The 22,028-nt window shown below is 37.2% G+C and overlaps 2 protein-coding genes and 2 pseudogenes across 2 annotated transcripts; all 4 read left to right on the forward strand.

Annotated features, from left to right (window-relative positions):
* The first annotated feature begins 1,148 nt into the window (after positions 1–1,148).
* LOC126789170 (L-type lectin-domain containing receptor kinase IX.1-like) lies at positions 1,149–3,648 on the forward strand (annotated as a pseudogene).
* A 6,703-nt stretch (positions 3,649–10,351) lies between these two features.
* Positions 10,352–11,059, forward strand: LOC126787789 (seed lectin alpha chain-like). The gene has a single exon (XM_050513688.1). The coding sequence runs from the start codon at positions 10,361–10,363 to the stop codon at positions 10,952–10,954; it is 594 nt and encodes a 197-aa protein (XP_050369645.1). The 5' UTR covers positions 10,352–10,360; the 3' UTR covers positions 10,955–11,059.
* On the forward strand, positions 10,957–12,796 carry LOC126787788 (L-type lectin-domain containing receptor kinase IX.1-like; annotated as a pseudogene).
* A 3,730-nt stretch (positions 12,797–16,526) lies between these two features.
* Positions 16,527–18,809, forward strand: LOC126789478 (L-type lectin-domain containing receptor kinase IX.1-like). Its single transcript, XM_050515642.1, has one exon. It carries the CDS (start codon positions 16,527–16,529, stop codon positions 18,624–18,626), a length of 2,100 nt encoding a protein of 699 aa, XP_050371599.1. The 3' UTR covers positions 18,627–18,809.
* The last annotated feature ends 3,219 nt before the right edge of the window (positions 18,810–22,028 follow it).

Genomic DNA, 22,028 nt, shown 5'->3' on the forward strand with positions numbered 1-22,028 from the left:
TGTCACTAAACAATGTTAGTGTGACTTGTAGTGAAGCAGATGATTTTTTATGTGACTGGTTGTGTAGCTGATTAGTATTCTTTGGGACAACATCAGTGTCAATATATGGATTGTATGAGTGGATTTAAGAAGTTTTTGGGTCACATAGGAGGAGGGAAATTTAGTTATTTCAAGTCATCATTTTCTTCTTCCAATTAAAAGTTCAGTTACGGTAAATTTCAGAAATATACTTGTTTCAGGTTCTTTGTGTGATAAGTACAAATATTGGCAAGACTAATACTGCAGGCTTTGTTCTAATTAGACTCTTTACATAAAATTTAGACATGATCAAATGAGGACAAATTACAAAGTACCAAGTGATCAGGTAGATGTCTGCAAACACCAAAAGATAGGAATACTACTCCTAACAAATTTGGCATGCACCTTGGAATTTGAAAATATGAATTGGAGTTCAAAGCAATCATCCAACTATTCCTAAGTTCATGCAAGTATGCTTACTATTAACCTTCGGTCGTGACTTATTAACAGCGTCAGTGAAAGAATGTATGAACTGTACGCCTTGCATAAGGATTGTTCTTCTTTTAACTAGATCATATACAATTAATTTAAGGTTATAAGGCCACTAAAGAGATCCAACATAGATTAACAAGTATATATATAGTTTGGACCATGTAATTAAATGGAAATGTAGTTTATGTACCAAGTAAAAGAAATGTTATCACATGATTCGCCATTATGTGGCATGGAGATAGAAGACATATCAATGACATCATATCACAAGATAAGATTCTCATTTGTAATATCACTTCCCTTCGATTTTCTTAAGTAAACAAACATAAAGGTAATGTCATGGTTAATCTTTTATAAAACATGGTCGGTACTCAAACATTTTATTACACTTTGGTGGTTACTTTGGTTTTATAATTCTAATGGAAAGTATTGTCCACTTTCCTTACGGTACCTTTTAAATTAAAAGTTAGTTCTGTAAGGAAGAGCTAATTCCACTTTCTTTTGTTGAATACATTATCTTAATTTCAATTGGGAGGTAACGTCACTTCGGTGCATGTCCACACATTTCAATCTATCTCTTATGTAAGAATTGGTGTCAGTCAAACAAAACTCTCCAAAGTAGTGATTCTGTGCTTGAGTACAAAATCTAAATGACAATTCTGCAAGTAGGTTTCCTTCTATGTGCCCTAACAAGAATATACATCCTCTCTATGCTAACCCCTTCTGCAAATCCACTGGACTTTGAGTTCACCTCCTTTAGTCCTAACGACTCCATGACTTTAGTCCTAGAGGGAGATGCTGCTTACAATATTGACGATCTCCAACTCACCCAAAGCGCCGACACCATTAACGAGAGCGTCGGTCGAGTCACCTACTCCAGGCCCTTCTATCTGTGGAATACATCCACCGGAGACATTGCAGATTTTACCTCAAATTTTACATTCTTTATCGAGTCTGCAAATAACTCTAAGTACGGTGACGGGCTAGCTTTCTTCATAGCGCCAAACGGGTCCTCACTCAACAGAACCCTAGGGAGAGGTAGCAGTCTTGGCCTGCCCGTTGGCTCTGACGGAAACTTGTCAAGAAATCAGTATCCTTTTGTGGCTGTGGAGTTCGATATCTATCACAATGGTGGCGAAACGGTGGAGGATCCTGCTGACGATCATGTTGGTATCGACATCAACTCGGTAAAGTCGATTAAAACCCTTCTTTGGAATGGTAGTGTCCAGGAGCAAAAAGGCAACAGAGCTTGGGTTATTTATCATTCGAGCTCAAAAATGCTTAGTGTGACCTACTTGACTTATGACCACAATGGTATTCCAGATATGAAGATTATTGAGGACACGGTTGATTTGGCGAAAATTTTACCACCCCTGGTCGTTGTTGGGTTCTCTGCTTCGACTGGTACTCAAACTGCTGTGCACAAGATCAACTCATGGAGCTTTAATTCATCTTTAGTGCTTCATGCACCAAGCAACAAGACAACTGGAAAGGACCATGTTAGACAGATGGTTGGATTGAGTATTGGTGCATGCATAATCATCTTGGCTAGTGGGTTATGTTTGGTTCGTTTAGAATTATGGAAGAAGAAGGAACAAGCAGGGGAAAGTGATGACGTTGAAGATCCAGTGGAACTCAATGACTCGATGGATGAGGATTTCGAAAGAGGTACAGGGCCGAGGAAATTTTCATACAGCGAATTGGCTCGTGCGACTGGTAATTTCAATGAGAAAGAGAAGCTTGGAGAGGGAGGATTTGGTGAGGTATACAAAGGCTTCATAGAGGACCTGAACTCATTAGTCGCTGTCAAGAAGATATCAAAGAGATCTAAACAAGGGCTCAAGGAGTATGCCGCAGAAGTAAGAATCATAAGTCGGCTTAGGCATCGTAACCTGGTAAACCTCATTGGTTGGTGCCACAAAAAGAAACTCCTCCTCGTGTACGAGTTCATGCCCAATGGTAGCTTAGATTCTCTTCTATTCAGAGCGGAAAATTTGTTGGAGTGGAAGTTGAGATACAGAATTGCTCAAGGTTTGGCCGCCGGGGTGCTCTACCTACAGGAAGAATGGGAACAATGTGTGTTACACAGAGATATCAAGTCTAGTAACGTTATGCTAGATTCCAATTTCAACGCGAAACTTGGGGATTTCGGGTTAGCTCGACTTGTGGATCATGGAGAACAGTCCCAAAGCACGACTGTTTTTGGAACTAGAGGCTACATGGCTTTTGAATATGTTTCAACAGGAAAGGCTAGTAAGGGATCAGACGTCTACAGTTTTGGAGTTGTTGCATTAGAAATAGCTTGTGGGAGAAAAACCGTTGATCATCAGTTCGAAAGTAGTCAAATAATCATGTTGGATTGGGTTTGGGAATTATATGGAGAAGAGAAAGTGATTGAAGCAGCAGACCCAAAATTGTGTGGAAATTATGATGAGAAACAAATGGAGTGTTTGCTGATTGTTGGCATGTGGTGTGCTCATCCAGATTACCATTGTAGGCCTTCAATACAACAAGCGATTCAAGTGCTTAACTTTGAAGCTCCATTGCCAATTCTCCCAACCAGAGTTGCCGGTGGTAAAATTTCCATTTTCTAAGTCGGACTCAGCAGCTGGTTCTGGTATTGAAGGAGGCAAAACTGAGTCCCATGGTACTCCATCATCTTCTACAAATTCGCATTCGTCAATTCTATTCAGTAAGAAATAAGTTTACAAGAATTACAGCTTATACTATTGTTCTTATTATTCGGAAATATTTACATCTAATTTATGAATGTTTAAAACTCAATTGGATACAGCTTTTGGGTGGCCAGGCTCGTATCAATCGTCTGTAATACATACATACATGCATGGTACGTACGTTGGAGTTTTGACCTGAACCTCTTCAACCGTCTAAACCCTGGCCATTCAGTGGTGCATGTTGATCGGCAATTCGATCGGCATGCAGGATTTGGCTATATATACATGGAATAGAGTTAGAGTGCGGTTATTGACAACCTCACAACCCACTTTGTTCATCTCACATTCTTTTTTCATTCCACATATTTTTTCTGTTTTTAAATTAATTTGTTCACTCAATTATAATATCTAAATTGTCTATTTTTCAATAGTACTTTGTTTACCCAACATAATCTTTTTAAATTCTAAACTTATTTTGTTCAGACTTTATTTCATATTTATTTTGATAATCTCTATTAAGAAAATAGTTTGCAATTACTATGACATGCAACTAGGTTTTGTAAATATAAAATGAATGGGGTCATGTATTGTAGTTTTCTTATTTGTACGTATATCAATAATATAATTTAGTTAAGTTAAAAATATCAGTTAAGAATACAAAATTGATCTCATTAAAGTCCAAATCCCAAAAAAAAAAAACTAAGAGCATGCTCTTCAATTTAACAAAATTGCAAAAGTATAAGGGTTTCAATCTTTTTATTAATTAGTTTCAATTTTAACTATTCAATATTGTAGAAGTATGTATATATATATATATATATATATATATATATGTGTGTGTATTTTGTGAAATAAACAAAAATGAATTGTAAATTTAAATAACTTATTGTCTATTACAATAATTTTACATCAGGTATTACAGTCTTTCAATAAAATAATAAGCTATATGGTGAAAAAGTGGATTATGGAGTGGCATTAAACACACCTATACGTAGATTCAATGCACTAGTCAACTTGTGTGAAAATGTATTAGTGAGTATAATTTTACAATGGTTAGTGGCGGAACTAGAATTTAGCTGTTGGGGGTCAAGATATCAAACAAGTTTAAATATCAATTTTAGTTTTATAGCTTAACATTTATTATTAAGTTTTAATAATAAAATAATTGACTTTTTCTATAAAAAAAATCAATAAAACAATTGAAGAAATAAAGTATCCATAATTTGAGCAACATTTATATATTCCTTTCTATGAGTCCGATGTATTAAGTACTATTTGTTCTAAATTATTATATTTAATTATTCCTTCTTTCTTATTGGCTTTGATCAGGTAGGGAAATTAACCTAACTTTCATCAATTGTATACAAGGACTCTCCATTAACTTTAATTAAACTAATCAAGAACATCTACAATGATTGAACTCTCTATTTGAGCTTTTACAAAATTATAGAAAATCAAGCTGATAACAAAAAGAAAAACTCGATTGATTAATTACTCCCTACTACACCCCAAAATATAAAATTTACCACGAGCTCCTATAAGCGAGGAGAGAATGCGAGCGTCAAAAATTCAAAGGAGTGGTTATGAGTTATGACATAAGGGATTAGCCGATTAAGGACTCCTAAAGACTTATTGGTTGTTTGAAATTATAAGATATCAATATAAAATTTAAATTTTCATTCAAGCTACTATTACTGAGTTTAAAGGGAGATTTAGAGCTTGAACAAGGAATTGGTGTAAAACCCTTTAATCCTCTTAAATGGGTACGAGTTTTGCCGCTTTCGCCAGACCCTTTTTTACATACTCACTCCGCGTTAATCAGATTTGGAGGTTGAGATGTGTAGAACGTGTCTTCCTCTGGTATTACAGCGATTGAGCTTGCTTGGGTATGAGATTGGAAATTAATTTGGTTAGAGGTCGACTCTCAAATTGTATTCGACCTTATTCGTCTCCCATGTCAGCTCCTTGGCCGCTCCGTGTATTGTGGAAAAATTGCCTACATAAGATCTTAAAGATGTATTTTCGTTCCTCTCATATATATATAGGGAAGAGAATCAAATAACGGATGCTCTTGCAATTTTTGGCTCTTCCTCCTCTAATATGACATAGTGGGATTCATCTCTAGATTTTGTTCGCTCTTTTTATGGAGTTAGGTTAGATCTTCTTAATTTTGATTTCGTTAGCTTTTTTCTTTTCGTATGTGAGGTTTTTTTAGTGTTTGTTCCATATGATATCCTATTATTCAGGACATTCTCTATACAAATTATGTTGCCTGTGATTTTGTAGCATGGGGGTCAGGAATTACGTCCACCTGTTTGCATATTTCTATTATTAATAAACAAAGGCACACAAATTAAGATAGAAGCTTTGCCGTAGACTAACTGGAGAAGCTTTCGGTGGATATGTTGCAAATGAACAAAGTTTTGACTATACACATGAGCACTCCCATAAGTCCCTCTGTAACCCGCCAAGTGACCAAACACTCTTCAAAGTTCAATCTTCTCTTCTATGAGCATTCTGTTATGCGCACACACTCCATGAGCCCAACTGATTTTTGTAAACGGTTCTGTGTCACGTCCCGGAACGGGAGGTGGTCAACATAATTGAGATTAAAACTGAAGTTTAGCAAGCGAATAGAATGAATAAATTGCTTCCTGACGCTCACTAACTTAAACTTGGAAAGAAAGTTTACAAACATAATTTTTTTTAAAAATAAAATGAAGAGTTCAAAAATTTCTGTTATGCCCTAAATTTTGAATAACAAAATTCAAATTAAAAAATGTGATAACTTGAATCAAACTAACATAATTACATTTATAAGTTACACAAAAATTGATCTACAAGGTAACTGCAGCAATTACGAATAATTAGTTATAAGAAAAAATTCTCAAATTACAACGCTCTATCCTTGACAATGCATCCCCAAACTCTCACACAGACACGAACATCAACCTGCACGAATACTTTACACTATGGATTATAACCAGGTTGTAAACAACAAACCCGGTAAACTTTTAAAACTCGTATGAGTAAAGTTAACTCAAGATAAACATGTTTATAAGATAAAAGCAACGACATTTAAAATCCACATAACACACTTGCAATAATGCATGATAACTGGTAGTGTTTCGTGCATAAAAGCATAATTTAGGAAATCACAAAAACGAACATCAACCAATCCTCAAACTCTCACACAAACACGAACATCAACCTGCACAAATACCTTACACTATGGATTAGAACCGAGTTGTAAACAACAAACCCGGTAAACTTTTAAAGCTCGTATGAGTAAACTTAACTCAAGATAAACATGTTTATAAGATATAAGCAACGACATTTAAAATCCACATAACACACTTGCAATAATGCATGATAAATAGTAGTGTTTCTTGTATAAAAACATAGTTCAAGAAATTACATAAATATGCAACAAAATAAATCAAACAAGCAAAACCAACAACTAAACTAGAACTATATAATATTTCACTTGAGAACCAATATAATAGTTCTCACTTTGTTTTCTTTTAAAAACAATATATCTTTCTCAAAAGGGAAACACATGACAAAATTCATATCTTGGGAATTTAATAACTCAACAACTAACACAAACATAACACAGTTAATTTTTTTTAAATGTGCACTCATGAGACCCAGATAACTCCATTATGTTACCCCTCGTGTCGTGCATCGGCAGACAGACTAGAGTTCTAACTGATCGTAACCAATCACCCGGCCAAATGTTTGGTTCCCGATTTAATTGCCATCACCAGGTTCGAAGACCAGAAAACATTTAACACAACTCATATGTTAAAACAACACGCACAAGATAATCAATCCAACTATGATAATATTGTACAAAAATCCAAGTGACTCACACAACACAATAAAAACAATACTTCTACCGGAATGCACATTTTATTCTCTTTCGGCCAAATACCACAACAATTCACAATAAATAATCTAATTTACTGGAAGATACATTTTCTTCCATTCGAGTTTCATCCTCCACACAATAATTGATTCAATAACATTATATAATATAGTAAAGTATATACGTATATTTCAATTACCAATAAACACACATATATAAATCATTGTATTATATCAATGTCACAACTTACTTATATTTAAAGAAATCATTTACTTACTCATGAACCGTTACCGATCAAGTTCACGTATTTTAAAACAATTACTTATGTTTATAAAATTGTTACACATTTAAAAAGTCACCACCAAAGGGTAGTAAGAAATCATTTTATTTACTCATAAACCGTTACCGATCAAGTTCATGTATTTTAAAACAATTACTTATTTTTATAAAATCGTTACACAATTAAAAAAGTCATCACCAAAAGGTAACATCAACATTATGAGATTTACTCACCTTAATATCCCGCTGTATTTTCCACACCAAAAGGATACAAATCACCGTAACCAATACAACTAAGCAACAAGTACCTAAGTCATATCAAGGTCGCAATGTCATTAACTCTTGAGATACAACAACAACGATTCAACTCTCCCCATTTAAAATTATAACTCGCAACATGGCCACTAGAGCCGCAACTTATTTGAGACTAATTAAAGCTCCAAACTACCCAAGGTGTTACTAAAGTGACCGAAGTGGATGGCTGAGGAAGAAACCCAGATTGGCATGGAAGCTCCGGGATGGAGAGCGAAGCAATGAGAGCAAGAGCCGAGAAAAAATTATGACGCATCTTCATCACTACTAAATTTTATACACGGGTCAGTGGCAAATATGTGATTAAAATCAAAATTAGGACAAAATTATAATTTCACACAAAGAATATGAACAGTAACCTAAATAGTGTTTGTCAAATTAATATATAAATACATATTAAGGGAGCTTCTATTCATACCTTTCAAAATGACACTTAAACCTCCATTTTTCCTATGAAATTACCAAAAAATAATTCTTAACTTATTTATTCTAAATTACAAATGTATATAATTATCCTTTATATTTATTACTAGAAACATCTCAAAATGAGATATCAAATTGCATAAAATGATTTAATTGATTACCTTATTTTTTGATAAACATCATAAGTCAAAAGTTAAATATAGATGTTTAGCATCAAATTGAATGTAGATGCTTTAATGCATAAACTATATAACTATGTAAAATTTCTCATAAACTTTGATTTGAGAAAAAGAATAAAACTCATTTATTAGAGGTTAAAATATTTCATATACGTGTGTGTGTATATATATATATATATATATATATCAATGAATGAAAAAAAAATTTACTAATTTTATTATGAATTTAGAAAAGAAGCGGAAGAGTGAATTAATTTAAGAAGATAGTTTATGTGATCATTATAAATTTTTCGAGTTGTATATAATAAATGAATTTGAAATAGAGTAGGAAAAAAATTAATTGATAATAGTTTAATTTAATATATCAAATTAGATAATAGCCATTTAAAGAAAAATATGTAGATTGAAATAACATTTTAACTTTATGTAAAAATAAAATAAAAATCAATTAAATGAGAAGATCTAAATAACTTTTTTTAAAATATGAATAGAAACTTACGTATATTAATGAGCCATGCCGCCATGGCATTAGCATGCAAGCATCCTTCTACTTGCTCAGATGTGCGTGATCGTGACTGAATTTAATTAATATGAGAGGCTATTTCAATGAAAAAAATATTAGAGAGAGACTTGCATGGAACTACATAGCACAGAAGCTTGGTTGGACGACCGATTCCCGCTTCGGAAGCGGAAGCGAGAGCGAGAGCGAGAGCGAGAGCGAGAGCGGAAGCGCAACGGAAGCGCGATTCCGGAAAAAGGTGGGTTTGGGAGCGCAGCGGAAGCGTTGGCTTCCGAAATGGAAGCGCGGCGAAAGCGTTGGCTTCCGAATTGGAAGCGCGGCATAAGTGTTGACTTCCGAATTGGAAGCGCAGCGGAAGCGTTGACTTTCAAATTGGAAGCGTGATTCATTCCCTACCTCTATTTCATCAATTAATGTCTTGAGTATCTTCTTGTCGTCTCATCTTCTTTCAATTTTGTTAAGCGGATAAAGATGAATAGCATCAATCGATCTAATATGTGTCAGAAAGAAGGGGGAGAGATATCAAGAAAATCTAGATGAGAGAGAGAGAGACAAAGAGAGGAGACGGAGAGTTGGGGAGAGATATGAAAAAAAAATCCAAATGAGAGAGAGAGATAGAGAGAAGACGAATTTTTTTTATCAATTTCATCTAGTAATGTCTTTTTAACTTGCACGTGCCCAACACCTTCACAATATGCTGGACATTCTTTTGTTTAAATTTTGAAATAAAGCTTTAATATTGCTATAATCAAATATAATCATGGTTTATAAAATAAGTTATTAATAATTATCCATTTATTTTAATACTAGATAAAAAAATAATAAAAAAATATAAAAATAGTATATAATATATATATATATTTTTCCGACGTTTTCAAAACGCACCCGGTTCCTTAATTTAAAAAAAAAACTCTTCCGCGTTTCCAAACGCTTCCGCGTTTCTAAACGCTTCGCTTCTACGTACCCGCACCCGATTCCATGCAGCCTAAGCATGAAAACATCCTTCTACTTGCTCGGATGTGTGTGATTGAATTTAATTAATATTTTAATGAAATAAAAATTAGAGAGAATCAGAGAAGCCAGCACGAAAGCATCCTTCAGATGGTGTACCCTACTTCTGTCTGGGGGTTGAGCACTCCGAGATAAAAATTCTCAATTTTTGATTAATTTTTATTTTGTACAAACACGCTAAATAGTCTCTAACAATATAGGAAAAATTCTACTATGAAACAATTCATCGTATAAAGACATTAGATTGTGTACAATGTAGGAACTATGAAACAATTTATTATACAGAGACATTAGATTGTGTGTACAAAAAAAAGTAAATTAAAAAAGTTAACCTCAAAACATAATAAAAACCATTAGATTTTAAAATTTTAAATTTAAATAATGAGAATTTTGAGCTCCACTGTTCCTGCTCCACATTTCGAGGTCTTCGTCCAAGTCTACGGAGGAGTTGCATAGACTCCAAGTATTCAAGAGGGAAAAGTATGAGCAGTAATTGAGAAGCAATGTATAAGCACCAATATTTCCAACTTAGTTCGCTATATCCAAACCGGGCTTTACTAGTTAGCTGACTCTTCCCAAAATGGTTGGCAATCGCTCAATCCGATCAGCAAAACTTCAAGTACTCCTTCATGCACTAGTACTGTATCTCTTTCTCTTCTGCCCTTCTGCAACTCCATTGAGCTTTGAGTTCCCGAGCTTTAATCAAAGTGTTGTTCCAAAATTAACTACCGAAGGAGCTGCTTTTATAGACACCGAGTTTCTCCGCCTCACCAAAAGCGCAAAAGACGAGAAGCCGGGGGGAGTTGGTCGAGCCTATTACAGTGAACCCTTCCTGCTCCGAGATAATGCCACCGGACTCGCCGATTTCACCACAAATTTCACGTTCTCCATTTTTGCGCCGAATGATGCCGAATTACCGTTTGGTGCCGCTGATGGATTAGCCTTTTTCATAGCGCCAAACGGGTCCAAACTCAACAGTACCTCAGATAGCGGCTTCTGTCTCGGCCTTCCCTTCAATAAGCGGTACCCCTTTGTGGCGGTGGAATTTGATATCTACATGAATACAGATGAACTCATCCCGGCACAAATGAAACGGCCGACGACCAGTCCAAAGAACTTAAGGGCATCAACGGAGATCATGTGGGTATCGACGTCAACACTGTCAAGTCGTTGAAAGCCAAGACTTGGAATGGTAGTATTATCAATAAAACAGATAATGATGTCCAGATCAGTTATAATTCTAGCACCAAAAAGCTGAGCATTGCATTCACAACTTTTAGCTCTGCTGGTAACAAAATGATGAGCTACTTCTCAAACACAGTTGATCTGAAGGATGACTTGCCCGATTGGGTCATTGTTGGGTTCTCGGCTTCAACAGGATCAGCTGCTGCTATTTTCAAGATCGTCTCATGGAATTGTACTTGAACTCCACTGGTGGATGATAATGCAAGCAGGGACAACACACCAGTAAGTGTAATCTCTGTTCCTGCCCCTAGCCCTATAGCTAGTTCTATTCCGAACTCCGGAAATAAAAGATTAGTTATGGGGTTGAGTATTGTTGCAAGTTTAAGTATAATTCTAGTTGGTGGGGTGGCTGTGGTCTGGTTTATCTTCTGGAAGAAGAAAGAAACGATGGAGAGTGATGAGGATCCTATGGTTGGTGATGCCATTGACGAGGAATTTGAACAAGGAACTGGCCCCAGAAAGTTTTTGTACAGGGAATTAGTCCGGGCCACTGGTAACTTTGATGAGGAACAAAAGCTTGGCGAGGGTGGGTTTGGTGGCGTTTATAAGGGGAATATAAAGGACTTGAACTCAGATGTAGCCATGAAGAGGATATCCAAAGGATCTAAACAAGGAATGAAGGAGTACGCTACAGAAGTACGGATTATAAGTCGACTAAGGCATCGGAATCTTGTGCAACTAATTGGTTGGTGCCACAAGAAAAAAGAACTCCTGCTTGTTTACGAGTTCATGCCCAACTGCAGTTTAGATTCACATTTGTTCAAACAAAAGAGTCCGTTAACTTGGGAGACAAGGTACAAAATATCTCAAGGATTGGCATCCGGCTTGCTTTATCTACACGAAGGATGGGAACAATGCGTTTTGCACAGGGACATCAAATCTAGCAATATCATGTTAGACTCCAATTTCAACGCAAAACTTGGGGATTTTGGGTTAGCTCGGCTGGTGGATCATGGCAAAGAATCACAAACAACAATTGTGGGTGGAACAATAGGATACATGGCACCTGAATTTTGCCGTGGTGAAAAAGCTAGTAAGGAAACAGATATCTATAGTTTTGGAATCGTCGCTTTGGAGATAGCATGTGGGAGGATACCGATTGATCCCAACTTGGAAAGACATCAAATCAATATTGTAGAATGGGTTTGGAAGCTTTATGGTGAAGGGAGAGTCCTTGAAGCAGCCGATCTACAACTCTGTGGTAATTATGATGAGCAACAAGTAGGTTGTTTAATGACTGTTGGCTTGTGGTGTGCTCACCCAGACTACACAATGAGGCCTTCGATATTGCAAGCAATTCAAGTACTCAACTTCGAAGTTCCGGCGCCAATTCTTCCATCAAAATTGCCTGTGGCGACCTATTTAGGTTCTGCAGTATCATTCTCCAAGTTGTCTGACAATAGTACTGGTTTCAGTACAGGTCAGAGCGAGTCGTCTACCAGTGGTTATAGCACATAATCCTCTCAGAGTCTCAGGTCACTACATCTTCTACAATAAATTAACCCTTATCCATCGACATCCTTTTAAGATATGCACTCGGTAAGTGCAACCGTATTGCTTTTCATTTCAGTTCTTGCGTAAATTAATAAATCCACATGCAGGTGGGTGAGGTGGTGTTAATGTTTTGTATCAGCTCTAGTTTTTCATTTCAGTTTGACATGTGGCTGTATTCTTTAAACTTGACGAACTTGTGTGTTACAAGAATTTCACTATTTAGTTTTCATAAAAACAAGGAACGGTGTTAGCTTGCAGCCGAGTTTGTTTACAGTTAGTAACTTGCTGAATAAACTCGAAAAGTATATTAATATATTGAAGTTGTACCTGCAAGATATCCAAACAGAAAATTTGGAGATTTAACTAGAGCAACCCTAAGATATTCGCTTTGTGGCCGGGTTTAGCAAATCTCTTATGAAGTGCGAACTGAATTAGAAGTTTAAATCTGAAAGCCAGTCAAGCAATGCTGGAAATTATGAGTGTTAATGATTATGTAGAATCTTATGAACGTGTTGAAGGAAAAGCAGAGGATTGTGTTACAAACCTCAACACATTATGCATCATGCATGGCACAGAAACTGCTGCAAAATGCGACATGAAATCTGTTCTGAGGCATTTTCACAAACACCTTGCGGGCATTATAAACTGGAGTGACAGCAACACACAATGCCATAAAAAATAATTAGTTTCTATGTATCATGAGTTGCTTACTAGAATCCAATCCCACCGTAACAACATAACTGAAACAGCCAAGCTAGCTCCTTCCATGCATTATTCAGTAATTGATCGAGAATATTTTACTTGCTGATAATGAACTAGCCAAGCTTATAATTATTTACCTGATGCAAATGTGAACAAAGTTACTTGAGATGATGGAGGTCGCCGCTGGATACAGGTCTATTCGAGGTGTAATACCGAGAATGACTTGGCTCTAGCCACTAGGCTGTTACTGTTAATGACTCCTTCCATCTACTCCCACATTTCTCTCTCCCTCTCTCCATTTTCATCAAGATTTTCTTTAACCTGCTTTCTAGCCCTTTACTTCAATGGCTGCTAGAATAGTGATCAATTACGATTATGGGATGTCACCGGCCAGCAATTTCCATAATCCGGCTCCGGCTCTGGCTCTGGCTCTTGCTCGGGCTCAGTTTGATGCTCAGGTGAATATTAAGTTTATTGTGAATTTGATTGTGTGTTTCTGTTTCTATTGGATAGCTTATCTTAAACTTCCTGCTGCTTATAGCTAATTTTTGCCCTAAAATGTATGTCATTTCTTTGTTTCGAGTAGATGACTGAACACATCAATGAACTTAAACGGTTGGGGAGATGATGAGGAAACAAACTGAGAAAATTAATCAGATGGGGAAAAGCCTAAGAATTAACAGGAAAGGATCTCGGAGACCCACAACCGCCAGCAGCTTCACAGGTATGAATCTTTAGGTCCTGCGATTTCCAACCATCCTTCTTCTGTTGTCTTGGCTATAATTAGTTTCCACCTGTTGGCTTGTTGATAATTTGTTTCATTTCGATTCACTGGCTCAGTCATCGGCATGAAAATGTCCCTTCCCTAGTTTACAGGCTGTATATGTTAGCTGTGAATTTCCCCTATAGGACAAGTATTTGAACAAGTAATGCTTTTCATCGAGTTTTATATAGGAAATTTATATCTGTTTCCGTTGGCCTGTGCCTTTTTCTTTGTTGATGTTATGGGATCAAACTTGCCTAAATACACCGGCCTAGTGCTGTAATGTACTCCCATGAACTTCATAGGAGATTGACATTGGTGTTTGCTTTTGCATGTAGTCGTTTGAAGTTTGAAGTCATCGACGTACGTCATGCTTTGTTTATTTTGTGTCATGTTTTTTGTTAATAATCTAGATAAAGAATGTAAATGGCAATCACTGGCCTAGTTTACAAGCTGTAGTGAGCTCTCTACGTTTTTTATTTGCTTTCCTCTATGTTTCTTTCCTTTTTGTTGTAAAGGAACTGAGGAAGAACTTTATGGATGATAAAACTGTGTATTATATATATTTGATATTTCAACAGTACGTGGTAATCTATTTCTTGGATATGGTACTGTATTGGTAGAGAAATTTTATATTAATGTATTTGACAATTAAACAAACCTATTCAGTTTTCATAGATATGGTGAATTTCCAATTTTTTGGGGTGAACTGATATTCTAATATTACCACATGTAAGTTTTTCATCTTTTTCTCCTTGTTCATCATGTGTCTTCTCACTCTTGAGGTGTGTGGTGTCTACACTCTACAGAGCCCGGCCGGGGAGAATTAAGAATAAGAGAGAAACCTAGCTAAGATTAGGTTATAAAAATTGGAAATTGGTTTAGACAGTATCTAAATTGTGCCAGATTATTAACTTTAGTATCTCAATTTCGTAAAATTTCAAAACGATATCTGACCTAATTATCAAGAAGATATTGTGATACTTTGATGGATGGATCGGTTGTAAGTTTTTCATCGTTTTGTTGCCTTCTGGTTGCAAAAGTAATGTGGTGTCGGATCAAGTTTCTGATTATTTTGGGCAGAAGTGATTTCCATTTCAATCTTTGTACTATGTATGAACAAATTCAACTTTCAGTTTGATGTCTTCACTATGTTAGTTTTCATTTGAGTTGGTTAATTTGTATTAGTATGAAATTTAGGTTTTTAATTTGTACTGCGCTCCTCTGGTTCAGTGCATGCTAACATAGTAAGCCCCATCAAAATTCAAAAGTCACGGAATTGATGACATTGTAAAAATGTATTTACAAGGGAGGTGTGGTGTCTTATGATGGAACACCGCTCGAGAGAATAAGAAAGAAGCCTAAGGTTAGGTTAGATTATAGGAATGGTAATTTCGTTCTAAACTTATATCTCTGAGTAGTGCAGATTATTAACTTCCAGTATTTCAATTTCGTATTATTGGAAACCAATATCTGACCTAATTATGAAGAATTTGTGGTAATTTGATGAAGCAGATGTTTGGATGTACGTATATATAATTTGAAGACGAATCGAATAAAAATTTTGAAGATGAATTAGTTGAATAATTTTGAAGCTTGTATTCTGTCTGGAAGAATAATTTGATGAGGGTTCAATAAGAAGAATTAGTCTGTCTTTGATGTCTGTCTTTTCTTTTTTGGATTGATGGCTCTTGCTTGACAAATGGGGTGCTGTAAATCGAATCCGAGTATCTGTTTGGTTGTATGGTACTGAGATTGAGAAGAAAGCTCATGGTGGACATGTAGCATATACTGGAACCAAGGAACAAGTCTTTGCTTCTTTGTTATAGTTCAGAGTATTCCAGGATTTCTAGCAGTGTCAGTTAGTCATAACCTTCAAACTTTGCAGGCGCAATTTTTTTTTTTTGATACGAACTTTGCAGGCTCAATTATTGCTTCTCTTTGCAAGTAGAGGAGGCATGACATTGTCAACATTAGTGCCTTCAATGAAGCTGGTTACTTGCCAAATGTATCGATCTCAAGTTCAGGAAAAACTTGGCCTTGCTTTCAATATTCATTTGCCTGAAGATGCAGTGGTTCTAAATTCCTCGCGTTCAAAATGATGCCTACTTGAACTGCTAGCCTATTAGGCTGCTGTTGCAAGGAGTAACATGATGAGGGAAATGCTTACTTCCCCTGCTTCCTCATATTTTTTGTTTCCAAAGTCGGAGTTCGGTTTTTAGAGATCCGAAAGAAAAAAAAACACTGATTTCGGTCAAGTAAAAAACTTCACATTTTCACCGATTAGTAATACCCCTTGTGAGAACGTATATGTGGAGTTGTGGACTTCCTTGACCAGCTTTGACCTAGTGTTAATGTTCATAATGGGGCCAGTACAAGGAACTACATCAAATCAACAGAGCTGGGACTTGGTCGTTCGTTGACAAATCATAATATAGAATCATAGAATTAGCAAATTAGTGTGTGACGTTTTGACATTTGCTTTTGGTACAACCATATATCTAATGATCTTCTTACACCTTTTCGTCCAAATCAATCAGAAATGGCTGTCAACAGCACATTACTATTGTCCCTAACCCAGTTTCAGTTGCATCTTCTTCTCTTTCTAGTGTTGCCCTTCTCTGCAACTCCATTGACCTTCAACTTCCCCAACTTTCCTCCTAGTGTTGCTAGCGATATATTCATGGAGGGAAATGCTTCCGCCGATGGTTCCCTCCGCCTTACCAAAAGCGCCGTCGATGTTGAAAAGAACCAAAGCGTTGGCCGAGCCACCTACCACCAGCCCTTCCTCCTCCGTCAAATCTCCACGGGGAAACTCGCCGACTTCACCTCAAACTTTACGTTCGTCATCGACTCTCGCGGCAATCCATTGTATGGCGACGGTCTCGCCTTCTTCATCGCGCCAAATGGGTCCGAACTCAACTCCACAATCGGCAGAGGTGGCGCTCTCGGCCTACCTGTTATAAACCCGCCGGATACAGAGTCCAGTTATATGTTCCCGTTTGTGGCGGTGGAGTTTGACATTTTTAACAATCCGCTGACGTCGGTGCAAGATCCCGCAGGCGACCATGTCGGCATCGATGTGAACTCGACAAAGTCTTTGATCACAGGGCGTTGGAATGGCAGCGTTGTGAATGGGGGAATCAATTGTGCTATGGTTAGCTATGACTCTGTGACCAAAAATCTTAGTGTTGCTTACACAAGTTATGTGAATGGTGCACCAGTAATGAGGTATGTTCATCACAAGGTGGATTTGGAAAAGTGCTTGCCAGAATGGGTGATCGTTGGCTTCTCTGCGGCAACAGGCGCTACGACTGCTCTGCATAAGATCAACTCTTGGAGCTTTAATTCAACTTTACTGGACGATGAGAATAGCACATCAGTTGATCCTGCGCCAATCGAACCCACGTCAGGAAATGCCAATGTTGGACTAGTAGTTGGGTTGGTTGTTGGTGGAGTTGTTATCTCGGTTGGTCTGTTGAGTTTAATTTGGTTCCTCTTCTGCAGAAAGAGGAGGGAAACAACTGAGGAAAGTAGTGATGATGATACTAGGGTACTTTATGATTTGGATGCTGAAGATTTCGAAAAGGGGACTGGCCCTAGGAAGTTTTCGTACAATGAATTGGTCCTAGCAACTAGTGATTTTGCACAGGGAGAAAAGCTTGGGGAGGGAGGATTTGGCGGAGTTTACAGAGGCTTCATCAAAGATATGAACTCGTATGCAGCTGTTAAGAAGATATCAAGGGGGTCTAAACAAGGGCTGAAGGAGTATGCAGCAGAAGTGAGTATCATCAGTCGGCTCAGGCACCGGAATCTGGTGCAACTAATCGGTTGGTGCCATGAAAAGAAACTCCTACTTGTCTACGAATTCATGCCCAATGGTAGTTTGGATTCTCATTTGTTCAAAGAAAAAAGCTTGCTGACTTGGGAGGTAAGATACAATATTGCACATGGATTGGCATCGGGATTGCTCTATCTACACCAAGAATGGGATCAATGTGTGCTGCACAGGGACATCAAATCTAGCAATGTTATGTTAGATGCAAATTATAACGCTAAACTTGGAGATTTTGGGTTAGCCAAACTTGTAGACCATGGAAAACTATCTCAAACAACAGTTGTGGCCGGAACCATGGGTTACATGGCTATGGAATATGTTACAACAGGAAAAGCAAGCAAGGAAACAGATGTCTACAGCTTCGGAGTAGTTGCCTTGGAAATAGCATGCGGGAGAAAACCAATTGATTACAGCTATGAAAAAGAGCAAATCAATATGGTGGAATGGGTTTGGGAGCTCTATGGAGAAGGGAAAATCATTGAAGCAGCAGACCCAAAATTGTGCGGAGAATTTGATGAGAAGCAAATGGAGTGCTTAATGATTGTCGGGTTATGGTATTCTCATCCGGATCACAATTGTAGACCTTTGATACAACAAGCAATACAAGTTCTTAACTTCGAAGTTCCACTTCCCAATCTTCCATTGAAGATGCCTGTGGCCTTTGCTCCTCAGTTAACACTATCGATGTTGTATAGTGGTGATACTACTAGAGGTCAGAGTGAGTCTTCAGGATATGATTCTACCATCAATTCCTCACAGCTCATCTCATCCTCTACCACGAATTCGAATCCAACTGCAAGTTAACGGATTAATTTACAATTGATCGATTTTGTCACACCAGATAACATTGGATATTACAGATGAAGTTTACAAGAATGAGAGCTTATTCGATACACGGGCCGTGTTTGTACACGGGGTATGCGTGCAACCACGCGCTATTAGCACTACTTTGAGTTCTTTCATTTGATTTGTACCTCTGAAACACAGTACCTCCACGGCTCCGCTCCACCACATATTTGTACCACTCGAGTCCCCCACTTACTCTTCGATATGTTTTTCTGTTTGATTTATTTTACTCTTTTAGCATGTTTGGTACCAGCTAATTAGAGCTTCAATGGTTGATATGCTTGATTTGCAATGATTTTGTCTGTCAACCCCAAGTTCATCAATTGAAACTAAGAAAGATGAATCAATATCAAATAGCAGCTTGATCACAGAAGAGGAACCAAATGAGAGACGAAAATTTCAGAAGCACAATAACCATTGGGTGGATTCATAGATGCCACCTGGGTCGTGTTCCATGTTGACGACGAAGGTGAGGGAGAAGGTTGTTCCATGGCCCTTTTATATCCCATATCCTTTTATATCACAGTAGAGCTATGAAAAAGTTCATAATATGATTTATTTAATTTATATTTTCTGGTAGCGTATTCATTTTCATAAAATATGAATACTAATTAAAGCTTATATTTTCAAAATATGTATAATAGATACCAGAAAAAGCACCACAGAAATTTCCATCTTAAAGGAAAGTTCGATCTATATAGAGTAAAATCTAGCCCGGGGTATTTCAAATTTCTGGCTCCATATGAATACTGATCAGTCGTCTGTAATGGATACATGAATGCATGCATAGTAATTGGTAAGTATGTTGTAGTTTTGATCTGAACCTCTTCAACCGGTACCGTCTAAACCCTAGCTAGTCAGTTGGTGTCGATCGGCAATTCAGCATGAGAAAATTGGCCAATATACATTGAATAAAGTTACCTATCCACATTGACCAAAAAAATGTTACCTATCCACAGTACACTAGTTAACTTGTGTTGTAAACGTGTAATGTATTAGTGGGGCAATGGTACCCCGTTCATATCATTTCTTGAAATATGTCTTATTAGGAAACTCGAATGAATTTTTAAAAGAAAATGACGAAATGGAAAACCACAACAACAAAAAACATATAAAAGCAAGACATGGACTCTCTATTAACTTTAATTAAAGGTAATAAAGAACATTCACATTGATCGAATTCTCTATTTGACCTTTTACAAAATTTATAGAAATTCTAGCTAATAACGAAAAGAAAAACTCTATTGGTTGATTACTCCCTACTACACCCCAAAATAGAAAATTTACCAGGAGTCCAGGAGCTTCTATAACTGAGGAGAGAATGAGACTATAGGGACTCATAATTTCGAGGAGCTTCAAAACTCTGAGTGGTTGTGACCCAAGGGATTAGCCGATTAGGGACTCCTATAGAGGGACTCCTATAGAATTATTTGTTGCATTTTGTTTATCAAAGAGTTATTTGTTGTTTGAACTTAAAAATTTGAATTTTCATTCAAGCTATTTTTGCTTATTTTTAAATGGAGATTCAGAGCTTGAACAAATCGGTAAGAATTTTGCCGTTTTAGTTAGACTTATTTTACATACTCACTTGGCGTTAATTAGATATAGAGGCTGAGACGTGTGGAGCAGGTCTTCCCTTGGTATTAATCACCATCCTTGAGATCTTATTGTTGAGAACGACTGTGTTGTCCTAATTAATGCCCTCTAGATCCCAAAGGCAAATTTCTCGGAGGTAAGTCCAATTTTTTATGATTCTATGTATTATTTTGAGTGTTTTTATTTTGTGAAGCAAATGGTGTTGCTAATATATTTGCTCACCTAGCTAGTATGATGTCAGCTGAAATTTGGTTACATGAGACTCCTATTATTCAGAACATCCTGTACAAAAATTATATATGCTTCACCCTGTTACATATTTCTACTATTAATAAATAAGGGAACACACAAAAAACAAAAACAAAAAACATTGCCAAAACAGCTTGCGTTTTACATTGCTCCATTTTCCTGGAGCTAACATTCCAAAATTTAGGGTTTCTAGGTTTCATGATGGACGGCGGCGGCTTCACACCCGCATGCTCTAGGACATCTCGACGTTGATTTCTTTAGGCAATCACGCACAACGGGAGGCAAGGTGCAATTGGTGACGGAGTTTGCTCGGCTCCAATCGGTGTTGACTTTATTTGGACATGCCGAATTCGATCTCGAATCCTCGACTTTGAAGTTGATAGCGTGCGGTGGAGATCGACGACTAGCACCTCTGTCGGCATTGACAGACGCCGTCTTTGGTTTGCTTTGGACTTCCGGTGGGTTTCTGCGACATAACTTTGGTTTTGCGCGGAGGCTCCTAGATCTGAGACAAATATTTTCTAAGGATTTAGGTGCTAACCTAGCGTTTAGAAGAAGGCTTGAGCTTCTCAGGCTTGGAGGTATGGCGGAGGGTCGTACAAGACCGCTGGAGCGGCAGTGCCAAAGCTCACAAGGAAAATTGAAGGGAATGGTTGGTTGGGTCTTGGGCTTGGTTTCTTTTGGGTACCTTTTTTGGGCTTTAAAGCACTAAGTTCAGGCCCTCCACCTGTTTTCTTTTTTTTTTCTTTCCTTTGTAGTTTGTTAAAAGAACCTTCTCAAATCCTAGTTTTATTATAACTGTCGATGTAGGGTACGCAATTAATGTTCTTGGCCCGAGTCCGTTGTTTGTTGATTTGAAAGTAAGGTTTGAGGAGTTATTTCATTTTCTTGCTTTCCATTGAAGTTTTAGTGTTTTCGCCAATTTCTCTTCTGCCCGTCCTCCGTTTTGGGTGATTCTTGCAGCGTTAGAAACTTAGAATCATATGCTCATCCTCCATCAATATATGGTGGTGATTTGAGGTATTTGAAGATGTATAGGGCCTTTAAACACAAAAAACGTGGTGATGTCCCGTTTTGAAGGCATGGGTAGAACTCTCTCCTCCGGAAACCAATCAAGGTAATTCTTGTTGGGTTTTGAAGTTTATGGAATGCATAATAACCCATTAAAACAGTTTTAGCTAATTCAAAACATGTAAGGAGAATCGAATCAAAGCAATTATCGGATTCTTGGAGATTAATTTATGAAATTGAATTGTTCTTGGATTCTAGGCTTCGAATTGGACTTGATGCTAGTTATAAATGTTGTAGAGCATGTTGAGGAGAAATGTTTGGAAAGGTTTGAGAATTTTCGGAGGTGGTTGGAGTTGGGTGGCCAGCCGCCACTTCTGGCGGCGTGTGGGATGGTTGCCGCCGTGCCAGAGTAAATTTATATGGTTGTTTGGGTTTAGTTTTTGGAGAAGGAAGTGTAGAAATATTTGTGGAATTTTTGGAAGAGTTCTATGGTGGTTTAGGGCT

Source organism: Argentina anserina, chromosome 3, assembly GCF_933775445.1.
Source record: "Argentina anserina chromosome 3, drPotAnse1.1, whole genome shotgun sequence".
NCBI classification, from domain to species: Eukaryota; Viridiplantae; Streptophyta; class Magnoliopsida; order Rosales; family Rosaceae; genus Argentina; species Argentina anserina.